The sequence below is a fragment of the Cydia amplana genome, chromosome 1, assembly GCF_948474715.1.
Source record: "Cydia amplana chromosome 1, ilCydAmpl1.1, whole genome shotgun sequence".
NCBI lineage: Eukaryota > Metazoa > Arthropoda > Insecta > Lepidoptera > Tortricidae > Cydia > Cydia amplana.
The window spans coordinates 8,071,316-8,091,336 of record NC_086069.1 but is presented as its reverse complement, the minus strand read 5'-3'; the positions used below and the strand labels follow the sequence as shown (position 1 = coordinate 8,091,336).

The following is a 20,021-nucleotide window of genomic DNA, read 5'->3' as shown; positions in this document are numbered from 1 at the left end:
TTTTTCAAATTTGTTATGTTATTTCTACTCAGAATCACGAGCTCTTTCTATCCTAATAGGAGAAAAAAAGTGTCCCAAAACTTCCATACATTTTTCGATCTTTCCATTCCGCGACCGCCATACAAAGTCTATGAAAAATGGTGACGTACTGGAAATAAAAACCTTAGGACACTTTTTTTCTCCTATTAGGATAGAAAGAGCTCATGATTCTGAATAGAAATAACATAAAAAATCCCAAATTTGAAAAAAAAGTGTAGGGGACAACAAAAAAAAAACCCCAAATATCATTTTAAAATCTTAAATTCGTAGTATGCATAGTTCCGTAGTACATATTCATTGTAATTTTATTGTGTTTAAACGTGACGTAATTAAGTATATGTACAATTAGACTTTGATGGATTAGCAACTAATTAATGACATATGAAATTATAAATTTAAGAATTAATTAATATTATATCATTGTTAAGAATTTAAATTACCCAATTACATTACAGAGCGAAGAAACTTGGCGAGCAAGAAAGACATTGTTTGTTTCACCGAATTATAATGTCCGTAACAGTAAATAATAATTAATACCTATGTAAATACTTGCCTAATCTGACTTATCAACTGTAATTTCAAATTAACCTAGACGTTTCAAGTTTTTGACTTACTATCATGATAAATTTTAATTTTTGACCTTTTTACAACAAACACCAGAAGTATTGTCATTGATCAAACTGTGTTAATTTTTTTTCACCTCAGCAGCTCGAACAAGGGTACTTTGCTACTTAAAAACAGTGAGCAATATCGCATTTTGCTCACTGAGTGAGACAAAATGAGCAAAATGCGATTTTGCTCACTGTTTTTAAGTAGCAAAGTACCCTTGTTCGAGTGCTGAGGTGAAACCTTAATTGTTGGTATATCTTAAGAAAACATGAGTGAATAGGTAAGTGGTGAAGAAGGAATACATTTTTCGGGTTTTCTAATATGTTCTCACTGCTGAGGTGAAAAGTTTTGTGAACTACACGAGATCAAAGTTATTTACATCTCGTGCGCTTTTGAGTCCCTTACTACGCTCAAGATTCTAAATTAGATTCTAGTATAGAATATTTCGCTTGCACGGGACTCAAAATAAGCACTCGAAGAAATATCAAACTTTGATCTCTTGTTGTACAAATAACTATTAAATTCGATTCGCTTAATTGTGAACATATATTTAAAGGGTATGGTGAATAATAGGTAATTTTAAAACATTTTAACATATTTTTTTGAGTGTGGACACGAGTATGTTATAAAAATTAGAATGAGATTAAATATTTTAAGGAGACAACTTATATTTTTATTAACTGGGTAGGTATTTATATTTATCCAAACACATAGACAATACAGCCAACCCAGTACCTTTCTGTAGTCTCTGCAAATGCGTCTTCGTAAATATCGTCTGCGTAATATGTAGTCGTTAAACTGACACGACGGTGGGAAACAAGCATACGATCCACCTTAAGAACGATTTTCAGCGGTTACCTAGGGCTAGGGCCTATGTACACGTCATGTACCGTATTCCTAAATACCATACATATTTATGGTAAAAACAACAGATTTGCTCCAGCGAATAAAAAAAAAGAAATGGGTAGGTGTTGTTATTCTCGAGAAACGGTTTTACTTCCAATCCTTCTGACGTAGTACCTATTTCGCAAACTATAAATAATTGGATGCAGTACGAAACAACAAGGAAACAAGAAATCGACTAAGAGGAAAATCCATAACGGAAACCTGATTGGTAGTGGACGCTAAGTTGATAATGCGATATTAACATTACTGTGTCATAGAAACAAGCACCTTGCTGACATTACAGTAAATTCCATTTTAAAAACTTCACGACTATGACGCACTCGCCGGAATTAATTGTCTTGTTTATAGTCCATCCCGAGATCTCTTAGAGACCGGTCATGTAGCGCACAGTGACAAAACCAAAAACATATTCTACCAAATTGAAATTCAGTGTAATTATTGATAATACAATTTCAATACCTGTTTGGCGAGACTGTGAAACTACAAAGAAAACAGTTTAAAACAACATGAGGTTTCAGAGTAAGTTATTAAAACCAGTTTAGTTTATGTTTAACTATTGTAAAGGTCAACGTTTGTTTACCTCTGTGAGTAGATCGTAAGGTACCGTTATTTATATAGGTACGGTGCATAGGTGTACACAAGACCCATAATGCATTTGTTGCATTTCACGATATTGCCATCGATTTAAAATGCAGAAATATGATTGTTATACTAAATAGCGTACCTAGTGGAATTCTTCTAATATGCATTTTTATACAATTTTCCATAACTTGTATTGTTTCAGTTTTATTGACAATAGTCTGCTTGACAATAAGAATAGATTCCCAAAGTCTAAAACCGACACGGACTTCCAATAAATATGAACCTGGATCTGAACAGTTATTTTTCGAAGATAACTTGCCCAGGAATTATAATATTAACAACGTGAATTTAAGTAGTGATGACACAAAAGCCAGCTCACAACAAGCGCAGACGCAGTCCTTTGACAGTCACTTGCGAGCTGATCAACAAGCACAACGAAACACAAAAGATGGTAACAAACAGGATGAAGGATTTAAGAACGTAAATAAACCAGTAATTCAAAATGGTAACTTACAGAATCCGTACCAAAAAATTAATCAAAACGAAAACTTACAGAGTCAAACAAATAATTTGCAGAATCAATATACTCGTAACTATTTGAATCTGCCAGTAAATCAGAATAATGTTCAAAACCAAAATGAATTTAATCCGAATTTGAACCAAAATTCGAACTACCAGTTTCAACAAAGCATAGAACTTGCACCGCCTTTGCAATCCAGTCAAGATTATTATTCCAAGCAAAATTTAATGCAGTCAAACGTCGGAAGTGGCGACAACAGATATACAACTCGAGCCGACGTCGTTCCTTTACCTCAAAGTTCTCAGCAGGTGAATTTGACGCAAGATGCGAAACTTGCGTCTGCGGTTATCTCACATGTTGGTATTTTTATGATGAAGGTAAGCTTTGTTGGATTTTTTACTGAGAATTGCATGACTCCATGTTAATGAATTTATAATTAAGACGTTTGATACAATCTTAATTACAGGTCGTAGTCATTAATATAAAGAAATAAAACATTAAAACAACGGTTTTGTTCACAATTCTAATAAATAAGTTATGATACGCGAGAGTTGAAATTCGATTAAAAAAATAAAATTATAGCAACGAATGTAACAAAAACATATCTTATCGGAGAAATCACAAATAATTGTGTAATAAAGGGTTCAAGCATCTTTTTATAAAAGTTATTAGGTATGTTTATTTATCGATTTGAATGTTTCAGAGTGCAAGAGGAAATCAATCAAACGTTGTGGTTTCCCCAATGTCCGTGGTAAATATGCTGGCTCTCCTGCAAGCTGGCGCCACGGGCGCGACTCAAGAACAGGTCTCAAATGCATTGAGATTGTCTCCGGCGAAGTCAGCAGAAGCATTTCAACTTATGAACACACAGTTCCGGGTAAGGAATAATAATAATAAGCCTTATTTAACCATCTTGTAAGTTTGTTACATTGCATCTTATAAATCTACGTTGAACTATTATATTTAACATTGCGTAAACTTTAAAACTAGCAAACTTTATTGTTTAATGGTCTTGCTTCTCAGCATAGGCCTCCCCTAAAGATTTCCACAATTCACGATCACGTGCTTTTCTCATCCATGTAATCTCTGCTACTTCTTTAATATCATCTTCCCATCTGCGACGTTGCGTGCCTTTCCGTCTTTTGCGGTATCTTGGGCACCACTCTGTTACGTCAATTGTCCATTTGTCCTTATTATTTCGTACCATATGACCAGTCCATCTCCATTTAAGTTTTTTAATGCAGTGCGTTACGTCGACCATTTTTGTTTGTTTACGCATCCATTTAAGTTTTATTCTGTCTCTTAATTTGACGTTGAGTAGACTACGTTCCATGTTGTGCTGATAGACTTCTAATTTGTGTATTTGCTCTTTTGTTAAGCTCCATGTCTGACACCCGTACGTCATGCTTTGCAGGATACACGAATCAAACACTATTTTTTTAGCTTTCAATGGCACTCGGGGGTTCTTCATGATTTCTTTTAAGTACCAGTATCTTTTCCATGCAATATTTATTCTATTTTCTATTTCCTTTGATGAAAGGTCGTTGGGTGAAATTATTTGTCCCAGATACGTATTTACTTATTACAATATGCCTGTGTATGGACAACTGTAGCATTGGCTAACAATTTACCAATTGAATTAGAGCTTTACATTTTGTCAATACTTTCTTGCACAACAAAATTAGTTACAATGATTACCTTTACACACATAAGTATATAGGTAAGGTGAAACCTATGTTACTTATAAGTACTTTTAGGTACGTAACTATAACTACATATTTTTAGAATTCTAGGGTTGTAGATTCATTTGTTACCTTTTTTTACTGTTATTTTGTTTCCAATTTGTTTTTTTCCAATATGTGTTTTCTGTATATTTATTTGGAGGTAGTGCAATAAAGAGGATTTGTACCGTATTGTATTGTTGCTTACAAAGGCTAACTTTACGTTTACAGAAGCGAGGTACCGAACGAAACATTTTGCGTACAGCGAGCAGTATTTTCGCAGCAGATTCATTTGAGCTCAGTCGTGATTTCAAGAATTTCGCCATTCAAAACTTTGGCAGCGAAGTATCAAGAATCAGCTTTGATAACCCAAATGCTGCTGCCCAGAAGATAAACTCTTGGATTGCTAGTAAGACAAACGACCAGATCGACAGGCTGGTATCACCAGGTAAGATATAATATGCTTTGGGTTTGGCGGCTTGCTTAGACTTCATAAAGTCTGTCTCTCGTGCACTCGTGACTAATACTTTATAGGCACGGTACCCTAACAACGCTATATACAGTCAAATAAATACTTGTTTAATCATAGCTATAATACCAAGTTGAAAATATGTTTACCTACAAGCTCGGTAATTAAACAAACTACGATAAGCCGACGAAATGAGCGCCTTTAGAAATATTTATTGCAATTTCCTTATTGAATATTGAAGTACACTCGGTAGTATTAAGTATATTTATTAAGATACAAAATACACAAGTACCTAATACAACCTAATACAAAATTCTCACTAAGTATTAGGTAAGTACCTAATAAAATCGATCTTTGAAAGTGAAATATCAGGAATAATGTTGTCGTTACCTAACGCATTACAACGATCTTTATTGAAGGTTCATAAGTTCACACGGCGTTCTCAATGCGGCCATTACATTAAAAATACACCGGAGTGTAAATAAAAATATAGTACGATATTTGATAGCTACTTCTTATCAGAGTTTTGTCAATGTACAAAGTATTGTCGAATAACGTCTGTGATAACCTAAATTGCCGCTTGGCGCAGACCACGAGCCGGTTGTTCCCGAACACTTAAATATACCTACAATATATCACTAAGGCGAACCCTACACGCAAGATCCATATTGTGATCCGTCAATATAAAGTGTCGGATTACGATATTTATTGACGTGTAGGGTAGTGTATTGACGGATCACAATATTTCGCTGGATTTCGGGAAATCCTTGTGATCTGATCCTACATCCTGGATCGTGATATTTATCTTGCGTGTAGTGTCGCGTTTGATATTTATCGCGTCAGTACGCAACTTCAGAACGCTTCAGTACTGACGCGATCCGTATTGATGGTGTAGGGTGTGCTGTGATCCGGCCCAAGATACATAAGTAAATATCATGATAATTATCACAATATTTATTGACGTGTAGGGTTCGCCTAAGTCTGATTTAAAGTTTGTACTTGTACCTTTTTGATTTTGTACCTACCAATCATCCACCGAAAGCATAGCCAGCTTTTATACCTATAAACCATCCATTCATGCCTTGGAGGGTAATTCTAGATAGGCAGTGTGTCAGCCAAGTCCGCAAAGCAGAAAAGGCGACACCGGCCTTGGATTATATTACACGAACCATTTCGAACAACTTTTGACCTCCCCCCATCCCCATAACTTAATATCTATTTCACCTATTTCTTTGATCACCTTTTAGTTACCTACCAAATCCTGAATTTCAATTAAAAAATCTCTGACCGTGATAAGAGTGAAATAAGAAATAATATAACATAACTTATCAAATCATTTTAAGCAATTGAAGAACGTTATGAATGACAGGAGCTGTGGTCTAAGGGGCTTTGAAAGAACGTAGTCTCCTGGCATTCACTCAAAATATTTTAGTCCGACGATTTGGAGAACCGAAAACTTGGAAAGATTCATTGTAGGTACTAAAGACAATATTTTACATCACCTTTTGCCTCATAAACGTATCAACTCTTAAATTTCGATTCAGCACCGCCGGGGTCGGGTGGTCTAGCGGTTATGTCGTCGGCCGTTAATGCAGAAGACGCTGGTTCAATCTCAGCACATGATGCCAAGTGGTCAAATTTTCTATCATATCATATAATTTTAATATTCCTTAAATGTTTCAGATTCCATCGATGTTAACACTCAACTCGTGCTTGCCAATGCGATATACTTCAAGGGTATATGGGAGACCATGTTCAAACCATCAGAAACGTCACTACAAGACTTTAATTTGAGCAATGGAGGCAAAAAATCTGTTCCGTTCATGACGCTGCGAAGTGGCTTCAGGGCTGGTTTGGATAAGGCTAATAAAGCCATTGTTATCGTTTTACCTTTTGAGGTAAGGACATTCTTTGAGGTTGCATGCTAAGTTACTGCTGATATTAAAAGGAAGATAAGTCACTTTTGCGTAAGTTCTAATATCGACAAAACTTGAGCACTTCTTGAAAAAAAAGACATTTTATATGCACCGGTAGTTAGTTCGAGGAAACTGAACTGTGGCCTAATTTTCCATCTGGGTTGGAAGGTGAGAGAGAATTCAATCGCTTTCGGAAATGTTACAGTGCTTGTGCCAATTCTTGGCATTAGATTAGTAGAAAACCAAGTGGGCCCACCAGGCTTCCAAAGAGAGCAGTTGCAAAAAGCCGCCATAGCACTATGAACATTATACTCGTACATGCTACCTTAGAGTTTATGTTAGAGGATGACTTCACGCTAGACCGGGCCGGGCCCGGGCCGGAGCTCCCGGCGCTTCGTTTTCTATGGAAAGCACCACGTGATCACCGATCAGTCGTCATATAAAATGACATCTCGGACGCCTAGGCCCGGGCCCGGCCCCGTCTAGCAAGATAGTCATCCTTAAGCCTTAAATGCAACAAACTATATGTATATGTTGAATAATCTTTAATAGAAAAAAACCGACTTCTCTAACTACTAGCCTAACCCACTTAACGGTGCTTATACTTTATTTGGTAATATGTATACATTTTATGGTAATCATAGTGGTTGATTTAGTTTAGGTATCATAGTGGTTTTCCGGGTCAAGGTCCGGGTCTGGGTCCGAATCCGAGTACGGGCCCGAGTCCGGAGTCCGGGGCCCAATCCAAGTAAAAATCGAAATTGAAAATCACAAAACGTGTACTATGCGTCGTTGAGGAGTTCTGTTCTGATCATCATCAGCAGTTCCACTTCATCAAATGCCACAGTTTTTAATGTAAATGCTTGATTTTCTGATGAAAATATATAAAATTCTATACGGATGCCTTTAAGATTTGAGAAGTTCCCTCGATTCCTCATGGATACCATGTTCAGGACTTGAGATTGACATAAATGTGCCGAAAAACCTAACTTGCTTAACAAACATAACGAAAAGGACAAATCGCCAAATGCGAGCTATGCGTCGTTGAAGAGTTCCGTTATGATCATCATCAGCAGTTCCACTTCATCAAATGCGACAGTTTTTAATGAAAATGCTCGATTTTCTGATGAAAATACAAAAATCTCTATACGCATGCCTTTAAGATTGGAGGAGTTCCCTCGATTCCTCGTGGATCCCATCATCAGAACTCGAGCTTGACAAAATTGTGGCTTAAAAACTTAACTTGCTTAACAAACATAACGAAGAGGACAAATCGCCAAACGTGAACTATGCGTCGTTGAAGAGTTCTGTTCTGATCATCATCAGCAGTTCCACTTCATCAAATGTCACTTTTTTTTATGTATATGCTTGATTTGTTGATGAAAATACAAAAATCACTATATGTGTGCCTTTAAGATTTGAGGAGTTCCCTCGATTCCTCATGGATCCCATCATCAGAACTGGGTTTTGACAAAAACGGGACCAATCTGTATGCATATACATACAATCAAAAAAATAATTTTCAAAATCGGTCCAGTAATGACGGAGATATGGAGTAACAAACATAAAAAAATAAAATAAAAAAAATAAAAAAAAACATACAACCGAATTGATAACCTCCTCCTTTTAGATTTGGAAGTCGGTTAAAAACCTTCGTAACTAGGTATTTGTAAAACTGTTTGTATTTAAATAATAAAATGAAAATTAATGTATTTCCAGAACAATGAATATTCTCTAGTGATGTTGCTGCCCGTTCCTGGCGCCGACGTATCCGCTGTGTTGACGTCGCTCGACGGTGAAACTCTAGCCAACTACCAGAACCTACGCCGCCAGGACGTTCTTCTCGAAATACCAAAGTTCACTGTTCGTAGTAATGCTAATCTGCAACCGATTTTCGCGACGGTAAGTCTACCCAATGAACCTAAATTAAACTTGTTTAGCTTTAATTAGACTTGTTTAGCTTTAATTAGGCTAGTTCCGGTTGCCGACACGCCGCGCGCCGTGACAGACGACTGGCAGCCACAATTTTCTGAAGTTGCAAAGTACTTAGGTAAATCAAGCAGGCCAGACACACGCGGCAGGCAGGTCATTCATTCACTTATATTTTTTACGTCTCATTATTTTTTTTTCGTCGTGTCATTATTACTACTTATCATAAGTAATATTTACCTATATGATAGGTGATAAAAAAGAGGATTTAGAAGGCATTATATTTTCAGATGGGAATCACAAAGATGTTTTCTCCAACATCGGAACTAAGCCACATCGGCCTGTACCGCGCCACCTCGCCCCAAGTCTCCTCAGCAGTTCATTCTGCCATGATGTCAATAGACGAACGCGGCGCGACAGCCGCCGCATCTACAGTGGTTGCAGTCGTAGCTTTGTCATTCGACAACCCGTCCGTTGTGTTCAGGGCAGATCGGCCGTTTTTAGCTGTGCTGTGGGATAATCAGCTAAACGTGCCTTTGTTCATGACCAAGATTGAAGACCCTTCACTGTAAATTTACATCTTGCCGACTTTGGTAACGTAATTTTTAAAGTTATGCTATGCTAAACAAATTTGAATTGTAGGTAATTTACTCTACGAGTCATGTAGTAGTAGTAATTCCACAAATGTACATTTTTGAGCTTAGGACACCATCCGCAGATGGTGTTTGAAATTATCTACAATTTAATATATTATCTTGTAGTAATGTTACTTACGGTCTGAAATACTCGTTATTTTTTATACATACAGTGTGTAAGTCAAATACGGGCAATAAATTAAACCAGATATAGAATTTACCCGTCTTATCATTAATTAAGATGTTTTTTTAAGTTACACTTAATTATGACCCCGTGATTAATTTTTTCCACATGTACCGAGCAGCAATGTACTGTAAACATTAAGAAACAGAAGATGATAATGACATTACGAGATACGAGCTTTTCATAGTAACTGCCAACAAGCGTTGACAGTTACTTTAAAAAGCTCGTATCCCGTAACGTGTGTGGTGTATTACATTGCGGGCCGAATTATTTTGTATGGTTAAAATTTTCAATGCATTTCTAAGTAAAATCTATCTCAATATACTTTTTAGGTCCTATGCTAACCACCGTTTAAATATTCGCCCGTATTGGATTTACACACTGTATACAATAATTATAGGTTTAGATTTATATATACATTTCAATCAATAGTTCACAAATGTTTTTTTTTTAAATAGGTGTTATATAAGTACGTTAATAATCGTAATTATGGATGTCGACATATAACATAGAAATCAAGTTAAAATGTTATGAGAAAATTAAATTCAGGATACTAGTTAATAAAATAAATAAAAGCTAAAATTTTCAACTTGAATATTTCATAACTATGTAGTTAAAAATATAAATAAAAGCTGTAAAGTTTAGATTTATATACACTTTTCAATCAATAGTTCACAAATGTTTATTTTAAAATAGGTGTTATACATAAGTACGTTAATAACGAATTATGGATGTCGACATATAACATAGAAATCGAGTTAAAATGTCATGAGAAAATTAAATTCAGGATACTAGTTAAAAATATAAATAAAAGCTAAAATTTTCATCTTGAATATTTCATAACTAGTTAAAAATATAAATAAAAGCTGTAATTTTCAACTTGAATATTTCATAATCATTGGTTTTGGTTTAACTTACTTTCGTTTGCATTCTATCCGTGTTTTGTTAGTGGAATTAGTTCTGGAATCGTCACTATACATGCTTAAATATTAAACATGCTCGAAAATATAAATATATCTGGCACAAGCTTCAAGATGAGCTCGGGAGAGAGAACCAATAAATCTTTAAAGCCTCGTTAGGTTCAACGATTACATTAAGTCTTGATCTCTGCAATGGAATAAATAATTTGAAACCCAAAAGACTATCTCTTGAATCTCTTAAACAGGTTAATGACGGGATCATCGGCGAATGTTTTCAGCTTGCCATTGTAGTATGATTCAATTTCCTGCAAACTCTTTCTCTCTGTTTCTGGTAAAAAGAAGTATAAATATATAGTTCCTAGAAAGCTGAAGGCAGCATATACGGCATAGGTGCCCCATAGATGCGTGCTTGTCTCCAAGTCGATGAATGTTTTAGTAGCAATGAAGGTCACTACGTAGTTTAAGGCCGCCGCTATACCTTGAGCGGTTGCACGACTCCTGTAACAACGACATAAAAATAGTTTACAAACAATATATTTTACCCATCGACGTGTAAACAGATAGCTGATGATTTGTTGTTACTCGCTATACCTCCTAGTACCATTCGGTTAAATCTGTTACAACCGTCGAAGTTTAACCTTACTACTTAGTACCTAAATTGAAGCCGAATTGATTGGCTGTGAAGCCGCGGTCCTAGGTTCGAATCCCGGTAAGGGCATTTATTTGTATGATGAGCACAGATATACAGATATAGCTCGTCAACCAAATCTTGTCAGTAAAAAAAGGCGCGTAATTCAAATTTTCTATGGGACGATATCCCTTTGCGTCTACATTTTTCAAATTTGCCGCCTTTTTCTACTGTCAAGATCTGGTTGACCAAGTATAAAAAGAAGATTGATGTACAGGCCAATGATGATGATGAGCACATAGTTATTTATTTAGTTATTTAAATTACTACAAAGGCATACACACCACACATACATAGTACAGTCCGTATGGTAAGATCTGTAGCTCTCGTAGACCGATACCGTTAAAGAAAATGATTGAAACTTATAAGTACAACGTCCAGTTAAGATAACGACAAATAAAACAAAAAAAAATAATTTTAGAGGTTACAAAAAAGGTTACCGAAAAGTTATCTTACCTAAATGGAAAGACTTCTCCAAGCAGCACCCATGGTACTCCAAACCCGTTAAAGATAGCGATCATATAAAACAACACGAGCGGCACGTAGCTCTTTGTGTCAGGAAACGTATCAATGTCATAGGAGAAGACGGAATCTGGTACGTTGCTCTTAGCGTAGGCGCTGAGCGCTGCGCAGGACATGGCAGCGCCGAGCATAGCGAAAAGTGCCAGTTTGCGTTTGCCGAAGATTTTGATGAACCCAATCGTCACGATGCTAGTGATCAGGGTAAGTATGCCAACCATAAGCTGAGGAAAAAAGATTACACAAATGAGGAATAATCTTTAACATTCTCATAATTTGCAAAAGGCAAACTGTTGTTAGGCCGAAACCATTATTTAAATAGTCGACATTCAAGGTAGGCTATTGTTATGATAATGGTAAAATTGCCATGAAAACTTATTCTAATGAGACGCGAGAGTGGAAAATGTTCTTCGTGCTATTTTTCATATTTGATGTCTACAAAGGTAATTGTAAAAAATATGTTTAACCCGTGGAGCGCCCTAACAAGACACGTGTGCTAGTAACTAGTATAGGAGTTCCATACTACGGTAACTCTGGGGCGCTCCAACGCGACGCTTGTTGTATTTAATCGAGTAAATAACTCATACCATAACTTTCTTTCCATCGTCTGCCATTCCAAGGGCTCCACATACATTGACCATGTTTGGTCTGGTGGGGACCAATCCGCTCATCACCAGGAATGTGAAGTATAACAAGACGAGAAGGAGTGGTCGGAGAGTCTCCTTGCACAACATTACGTATCTAAATTTCAGTATTAACCTGAAAGCAAAGAGGCACTTATTTTCGTTGTGCGATGTTGACAAACAAGCGGATGTGAAAGTTTATGTATGATGTAAGTAAGCGTTGACGATGACTACTAGGATTTACATGTTGAATGTATAGGTTGACGAATCAACACAACGCAATAGCTGACTCTATCGACGATTACCGTCAACAGCCATTACATACACCACCCATACTGCTACTCATCATGTTAGGTAAGAATATGATATTTTGCTGTGCTGTGTTCTTATTCTGTAAGATAAGCCCTATTGGGCTGCTTTAAATATGAGGACAAAATGACATTCTACTAATTCGTTTTTTCACTGACCTCTTAATAATATTCATTTTGTCATGTTCACAGTCAGTTGGCATCTTATCATTAGTTTGTTGGCAGATAACGCATTGCTGTAAAGTTTTAGAGTAGACGACAAGGTCATCAAACTCCTCACGAACGTTCTCGGGTGTAGTCCAACCACGGAGATAACACAGTGACTTGAGGGCTTCCTTCTCACGTTTATGGACCAGCAGCCAGACTGGTGTGTCGGGTACCTGAAACAGTTTATTTGCGTCTGCGTTTGCGTTAATGATGATGTATACAGAAGAAACGTATTGCTTTCTTGAAAGCAGTAACTATTATATTCATAAAATGTTTACATAAAACGCTTTGAAATAATACTAAATAGTAGGTTCCCAAGATACAAGAAGGCATTCGTAGCTGAGGTATCTAAGTAGGTACTGACTTAATTTCTTTATAATTACCATACCTTCATAGCTTCAGTTCATTGGTCAGGACGTTAATGGTGCCTAATTTATATAAATTATATTAACTTAACTGCGCAAGAGAGTGCGATAACCACATTAATATTCTATGTACTGACGTGACCACTGTTCTCAGCATTTGGTAACTTACCAACAGAATTGAAAGCATGGAGAGAACGGGTGCGACGAGGCAGATGAGGGCGGCCCTGCGCCAGTCCACCACGGTGCCCAGGAAGTACATCACGAACATACCGATGGACGAGAACAGCTGCGAGAGAGTGCATAGGGCTCCGCGAATGGTTGGCTCGCTGTAGACAATAATGGTTGAATAGTAGCAATGATGGCTGTTGATATTTTTGCAGCTTCTTTATTTGTTTTTGTATCCATATTTGTTTAAGGCATAATCATCTTAATAGGAACTAATATTATAAAAGTGAAAGTTTGTATATTTGGATGTTTGTTTCTCTATATATTATCAAAAACGGCTGAACGAATTTTTGTTGAAATTTGGCACGCGGATCGTTAATAAGTAAACTAGGATAAGGATACTTTTTATCCCGGAATTTATCCCCTAAGGTGGTGCCAGGGGGAGTGCAATTGAGTACGAGGGTAAGGAGGGGTGGGACAGGTGCCAGATTAGGTCATACTCATGTGCACGTTCGCCATGTTCACACCTTGTAAGTAATTGGCAATTACTTATAAGTAGGAGTTGTAAATTCTAAACAATGTAAGTAGGTAGTTATACTCTATTAACTATGTAATCTAATACAATGTCTTATTTAACTTTCTACAACCTTAATAGGTAAATTAAAAAATAGTAAATCCATATCTACTATGGAATGTTTCTGTGTATAATTTTTGATATCTATAGATATGGTTTGTTTGGCATTACGAAATTAGGCAATGGATCAAGTAACATTGACCTAAAAGAATAGTGATATCATGGATATTTGACACGCAATTAAGGTACACTAATATCATGCCGACTAGTTATTACCTACCTACTTACTTGATGACGATAGCTAATATAACAAATACAAATAGTCATTTCATTCATTAGACGGAACATGTTTTCCAGTTTAAAGCAATTTGCCGAAAATGGCACTTAGCATGAGTACGAAAAATCTCAGTACTGGGGTTTTTTGATGAGTGGAACAACATAATTTAAAGTCGTGGTCGTGTATAATGGCAAGCAAGAGTACTTTTGTTCTTTTTAGGGTTTACTCATAACGTTGTCTCGCTCATATTTCCTTAAACGTGACTTTCCTTACCTTACTTCTCCGACGTAGGAATTGATTGGCGCTTCCATGACTCCAGTGCCAAATCCAAGCAGGACATTAGCCAGGAAAAGCGTGGGCAGGTTCCAGCAGAAGAACATGAGGAGCCACGCGCACACATGAGGCAGGTTGGCGATGAAGTTGGCCTTCTTGCGACCGCAGTAATCCACCATGGGCCCGGAGAGAAGTGCTCCGATAGGCTGCGCTAGGAAAGCTACGCTGCCTGTAAAGTCAGTAACAATAGATTAAAAAATATATACTCATGTATTTTTTGGGATTGTAATACTAGCATAAGAAAAAGTATGATTATCTCTGCCTATTTCCTACTGACAAACGACTCTAGCCAAACTACCTATATAAAAATATATGAACTAGTATTTGTGCAATTTAGCGAAAGCGTAGGGTGTACATCTTTGGAAACATATACCTATGTATGCATACTATACATAGGTACATTAAAAACTGACTATAACAACATTACCTACTTTTTTTTTTATTTAGCTCTAGAATGGCCATCATCAAATAGTTGTTGTTTCCGCCTACATTAAAGGTCATTAGGTAGGTACCTGCCAAGATTTTATTGTCAATGTTGTTTTTTTACTGCAGCGTCGTCCCATCTTCATGAATAACAGATAAAATATTAAGTATATTTATTATTTATATCATTTAGCATTCGGTGTTATTGTTTATCTATACGAGAATATTTATTTTTATTTTCGATTGTAATTTTGGTTGTTTCGTTTATTGGAAAATGTTGAAAATTGGCATGAAGGACAAGTGCCCTTAGGGTCGGATTTCAGATGGCACTTAAGATCATTGCAGCACGCTGTGATAATGACTCAATGAAGTAAGTATTTTTTTTGTTTTTACATTCTTTAAGCTTATTAATAATTATCAAAAAAACCATGCGGTTTACACACACAAACATTGTACAAAACAAACATTATCGCGAGGTCTACAGCTCACAGAGCCACTAGTTATTTTTTTATTTCAATGTCTCATTTACTCGAGCTGCTGAATCATTGATATGCCTGTACTTAGTACTGAACTAAGTAAATACTTACATTGTTCGTGCTGTACAATGATGAAAAAGTACCATACAAACCATGAAGGTGATAAAGTGTCACTGTACAGATAACATGCACTAGTAAAAGTTTATGGTCGAGATTTCTCTAATTCTAAACTAGTTCCTGTTTCGGTTCTGATTTTAAATGTTTGCATGATAAAGACAAAACCAGTTTTAGCCATATTAACTAAATACCTAAATCTTCAAACAAAGATTAAGATGTTTGTTTTTAGGAAGTCTTTTATGAACTAAAATAAAAGAGCATTGCTAAAATTAACGTCATAAACACTTCACTCTAATACCTTAATACCAGCTTAATACACATTATTACCCTTTGCGCGTTGCGCTGTCGGGTAATTATTATGTTAATAATATTGTGGTACCTACTTGAACAATTTTTTTCAATTGATATCAGAAACAGGTAATAATTAAACCTGGGTATGACTATAGTTGACAGTTATTTAATGCGAGATCTCAGTTCCGGGGCGAACTGCTAGTTATAAATTGTAGGTGTATTTATTGGTGTTGTTGATTGAACTTCACTATTGGAATGGTGCAAATGGTGCAATGATTGACCGGCACTTATCATTTAGCTTTATTTTAAGAGAAGTATGGGCACTGTTAATGATATCTCGCTTTGTGTGGTAGGGCACAGCACAGCGAATGTCATTCCAGATCGGGAGCAGAGTCGTACTGGGGAAGGAAGTACCTCCTCCTTACAGAAAACCGCAGCCAAATAACACTATGAAGACCCTAATCATATTAGTGTTTTGTTCCTGCCGGTGAATAAGTTTGCCAGAGCTCAACGAGGGTCGGTAACGCGCATGTAACACCTCTGGAGTTTCAGGCGTCCATAGGCTACGGAGACTGCTTACCATTTGACGGACCGTATGCTTTTTTGCCACCGACGCAGTACAGAAAAAGTTACCATCACTTTTCAATTAAGTAGGTACAGGTACTCAGGACCCTTTGTGAGGCTAACACACATTGCTTCTCTTCCCGTAGTTTGTTATAAGAAGCAGTTCAGCGTGCCCTCGAAAACTTACCGAACCATGAAGCCTGTCGTTCATCTAAAGAAAGGTCTTCCGAAGCGTTCAGGAGATCAGGCACTACGATAGTTGAGAAGCTGATGGCCATGCCCAGGTCCAACAGCAGCAGATTTGGAGACATGCATGCTACGACCTGGAAATTCATGGGAATGTTGCCATTACATTTTAACTGAAATTAATTGCGAATAATTAGTTGCCAAGCGGACCCCAGGCTCCTATGAGCGCTGATAAAATGCCGGGACAACGCGAGGAAGATGAGTGAAAAGTAGTTTTCACCAAAGGAGTTTACAAAAAATAATTATGACTGAAAAATCCCAGTAGTTTTCACCTAACGGAAAACTAGTTTTAACGATCTAATGATGCGTTTTCACTGAGGCGACGGAAAACTAGTTTTAACTAGGAAAAACGCTTTTTCACTACACCAGGTTTTTACTGTGACATACAGTGTGTGACCTACAACACGGGCGAATAATTAAAACGTAGATTCTACTCCTCAAACAATAAAACTTTTGTTCAACAACTTTTTGAAATTATGTAGTCTTAAAATTGTCTCTTTTTCAAACAAACTAAATAATATTTTCAATGTACTTTAAATTCCGTCTAATTGACATTGCCCGTCAGTCTTGTCACCGTACAGGCATAATCAATTTCGTAATACATTGCGTGTTCGAATACATTTTAAAGTGTTTTAAAATACAAACCACAAGTTATTTTTAAAAGTCGCTGAACAAACATTGTCTAGTTTGAGGAGTAGAATCTACGTTTTAATTTTTCGCCCGTGTTTCGGCCACACACTTTATATAGCTATATTCCTCAATTATTTTGCGGATGGAGTCAGCGGAGTATTGTAAGCAATTCTTACTGAAGACGGTCGGTCGCGTGAAACTAAATACCGCATAGCTACAGAGGCGTTGACAAAATAGTTTAGGTAATCACTAAATAAAAGCTACCTATGTATCTAAGTATCGCAGCCGGATAAGGAAACGGACGAACTAGGAAATGGACCATAAAGGAATTTGGAAGGTGGACGTTCAGGGAAGTGGCCGTAGGTGACCGGATCCATCGCAGCTTGTGTGGTAGCAAGTTTTCGGAACCTAATGTATGGTATGTCGTGTGAAATGTGCTTTTAACAATTTTAATACCTACTGTTCATGCTGCCGAACAGGACAAAACACGGTCACTAATGTAATACGTTTTTTTGACAGGACTTTACGGGTATCTAAATGAAATAATTCACATAATAAGACTCGGAAAGCTTTAAAACAAGCGCGTCTTCTATCCAAAACAAGGGTAGAACTTTCACTAAAAAGAGGTTTGTCTATTTCCATATAAAATAGTTATTATAAGATAGTACTTTACTTAATTTGTTCTTAGTGTATGTTTGTATTGTTATTTGTTTTACAAGTGCACCAGGTTGTTGTTTCACCGAGAAACTGAAAGATTCCAAGTAGAATCTTGAGCGTTGCGAGAAAATTTTGCTACCGAGTGAAACACTAACAAACTGTTTCGTTCGTCCCATAAAACGTTTCTATTGTCATTTCATTAGGACTTTAAAAGAATGTAAACATACAAGGTGCTCGGTCATTCGGTCAATATGTATACAAAATAATAGATGCGAATGATGAAGCATAGAGTGCCATACGTGACTTGTTAACTCTCTTTTAAGGTCCTAAATCCTAAAACTATTCAATCCTTATTAATATTATAAATACGAAAGTAACTGTGTTACCTCTTCATGCTTAAACCGCTAAAGTGATTTAGATATTTGAAAAGTTGATTGAGTTGGTTCTAGGTACTTAGTGTTTCAACCGCTTTTGGTAGCGTATTAGCGTTTTTCCAGTGGTGCTTTTTATTTAATGTCATAGGTCATATTAAGTTTTAGATATGCAGCCCGTATGGAATGTCATTTTATGCAATAAAGTTACGCAATGAGCCGTAACTACGGACTGCAAGATTTTTAATCGACATTTTATTGCTTTTTCGATAAGGCAGTTCTCTCTAACATAGGGAGCTACTGAACATAGGTATTGCTCTGCTTCATAATGAAACTATAATTGGTGAAGCGATTTTACTGTCTTCTAAGTAACAATTAATAACAATAACAACTTCTAAAATTTGATCATTTTTCGTTGTAGGAAAAAAAACTACTGATACTTAATAACTTAGTTGGAGGTTGTATATTCATATCATAACAGACAATCAAACCCAGAAATGATGTATTAGGTATAATATATTATGGTTGTAGATGTTATTGCGATTATTACGTATATATATATATATATATATAATTAAGCACTGGTTAAAAAGTCTTAACTACAATCAAACTGAGATGCTGTTGAAGGTCATCACCTAACTTACATGCTAACTATCTTTGTAGCCTTACACGCACACACACACACACACACACACACACACACACACACACACACACACACACACACACACACACACACACACACACACACACACACACACAGACGCAATTTTTTCTTTCCTTTTTTTTCCTTATTCTTTGAATTGCTTAATTTCTGTAACTATTACTTTTATTACCTTCTATTAGATTAGTCCTTGGTTCTTTACTTTACCTTCACTTTACGAATTTCGATTCCGGCCACCACGTGACAGGCATAGCCTAGTGTGGGGGCCACTGGACATTATGTATTATTAATAAGGTTTTTCTTTTAATAAATATTATTCTTATTCTTATTCTTATTCTTATTCTTATTCTTATTCTTATAACCCAAAACCCCCACCTTACAGCACTAACCTACTTTACCTTACCTTACAGTAGGTTATTTTACCTCCTAAATGATACGGAAACATTTAATGTAATTAGGTAAACGATAAAAACTTGGCGTTTGACATTGAATTTTGCTTCATTTTTTTGATTCCCAATGGTAACCTAATACAATGGATACTTGGTCTTCAAGACACGAACCGCGACTAGTTGTTGTTTATGTTTTTGACGTGAAAATCGTTTTCCCTGACCTAAATAAAATTTCCCTTCCGAGTTAACTCACTTTTTATACATAGCCTTGCGTATATAATTATCACTCAACATAAATAAACAATAGGCCAACTAATACCTGCGATGTGATTGATCTCAATCGACTTATTGCCGGTCCATCCACTGATTCAATTTTAAACTTGTGCACCATTGTAATTCACACTCAATCAACACTCAATTAAAAATATATTTACAATTTTAAAAAATAAAAAATAATACTTTAAAGTAAAATTACATATAAGATTCAAAGTACAACCACCCCAACTGTGTTAAAAAATGATAAACACTCTGTCATAGTTGTTAAAGTTTGTAGGTAGACAAGATTTATTTAAGATACGATAGGGAACGGAACGCGAGCAAGACAAGCGTTCACTGTAGTCCGGCGACGTTCGAATGAAGATTTACGCTGAACCATAAGATTAAATATGTTGATGTTGTGTTTTCACTACTGTTAGTTAGTGTTA

General features: G+C 36.3%; 2 protein-coding genes across 2 annotated transcripts in view; one reads left to right on the top strand and one right to left on the bottom strand.

The window, feature by feature from the left end:
* The window catches only part of LOC134647290 (ovalbumin-related protein X-like), a 283,884-nt gene extending 274,574 nt beyond the window's left edge, over nt 1-9,310 (top strand). Inside the window, exons 2-7 of the mRNA XM_063501578.1 lie at nt 2,747-3,033; nt 3,360-3,533; nt 4,609-4,825; nt 6,530-6,744; nt 8,482-8,664; nt 8,982-9,310. Of these exons, the coding sequence (XP_063357648.1) occupies nt 2,884-3,033; nt 3,360-3,533; nt 4,609-4,825; nt 6,530-6,744; nt 8,482-8,664; nt 8,982-9,263 (1,221 nt within the window). The 5' untranslated portion in view covers nt 2,747-2,883 and the 3' untranslated portion in view covers nt 9,264-9,310. The remainder of the gene's footprint in view (nt 1-2,746; nt 3,034-3,359; nt 3,534-4,608; nt 4,826-6,529; nt 6,745-8,481; nt 8,665-8,981) is intronic.
* Nucleotides 9,311-10,374: 1,064 nt separating this feature from the next.
* LOC134663267 (facilitated trehalose transporter Tret1-like) lies at nt 10,375-19,737 on the bottom strand. Its single transcript, XM_063519682.1, has 8 exons — nt 19,637-19,737; nt 16,548-16,683; nt 14,430-14,658; nt 13,310-13,466; nt 12,728-12,948; nt 12,225-12,396; nt 11,575-11,861; nt 10,375-10,928 (listed from the first exon to the last, which is right to left on the bottom strand). Exons 1-8 carry the CDS (start codon nt 19,706-19,708, stop codon nt 10,652-10,654), a joined length of 1,551 nt encoding a protein of 516 aa, XP_063375752.1. The 5' UTR covers nt 19,709-19,737; the 3' UTR covers nt 10,375-10,651.
* Between the last annotated feature and the right edge of the window lie 284 nt (nt 19,738-20,021).

Bases quoted from the DNA above. Each gene is read 5' to 3' on its own strand.
- LOC134663267 (XM_063519682.1), bottom strand. From the start codon at position 19,708: ATGGTGCACAAGTTTAAAATTGAATCAGTGGATGGACCGGCAATAAGT. The intron at 14,659-16,547 runs GTAAGTTTTCGA...CTGACTTTACAG, and splicing joins ACGACAGGCTTCATGGTTCG to GCAGCGTAGCTTTCCTAGCG. The intron at 10,929-11,574 runs GTAAGATAACTT...TCGTTGTTACAG, and splicing joins GGAGAAGTCTTTCCATTTAG to GAGTCGTGCAACCGCTCAAG.